Source organism: Seriola lalandi, unplaced genomic scaffold, assembly GCF_002814215.2.
Source record: "Seriola lalandi dorsalis isolate HSWRI2012SDOR001 ecotype SW California unplaced genomic scaffold, Sedor1 jcf7180002054689, whole genome shotgun sequence".
Lineage (NCBI taxonomy): Eukaryota > Metazoa > Chordata > Actinopteri > Carangiformes > Carangidae > Seriola > Seriola lalandi.
Window position 1 is genome coordinate 2,384,436 of NW_019525242.1, and position 494 is coordinate 2,384,929.

The following is a 494-nucleotide window of genomic DNA, read 5'->3' on the forward strand; positions in this document are numbered from 1 at the left end:
GCAAGAATGTGAATAAGTATATTTACTGAAATGTGAAACTATTATTTTAAAAGAGGAAATTTAGATGAACGCAGTGCAGCTTACTGACTGACACTAGTGGTGAAGTCCTACAACCATTACCACTACAGTGTCTTACTGATCAGTTTAATGCAGCTTTAATAATTTGGAATTTGATGTTAAAGAAAAAACTTATCTGAAAAAGTTGAATATTGCTTCCTAGACAATTTAAGAACTGTTGTGTTATTGTATGTGCGTATACCTCTCTTTAAACAACAGAATCACATATCTTTATAATAAATTTAATAAATTTAAATATAAAAATCGAATATCAGTTCAATGCCTTACCTGAATCTGTCCTTCGCCTTGACTGGTTAAAAGCAAATACTGCAAAGTGCTAAGGATGAAAAGTTTTAGCTTCATCTTCTTCCCTTCTTCAGGCACACAGGTTTATCAGGAAAGCTACTAATTTGAGTGTTGTCTTTGCTCAAAGACGC

The 494-nt window shown here is 32.6% G+C and overlaps 1 protein-coding gene across 1 annotated transcript in view; it reads right to left on the minus strand.

Annotated features, from left to right (window-relative positions):
• Positions 1–488, minus strand: part of cxcr2 (chemokine (C-X-C motif) receptor 2) — a 6,028-nt gene extending 5,540 nt beyond the window's left edge. Inside the window, exon 1 of the mRNA XM_087178496.1 lies at positions 346–488. Within this exon, the coding sequence (XP_087034622.1) occupies positions 346–420 (75 nt within the window). The 5' untranslated portion in view covers positions 421–488. The remainder of the gene's footprint in view (positions 1–345) is intronic.
• Between the last annotated feature and the right edge of the window lie 6 nt (positions 489–494).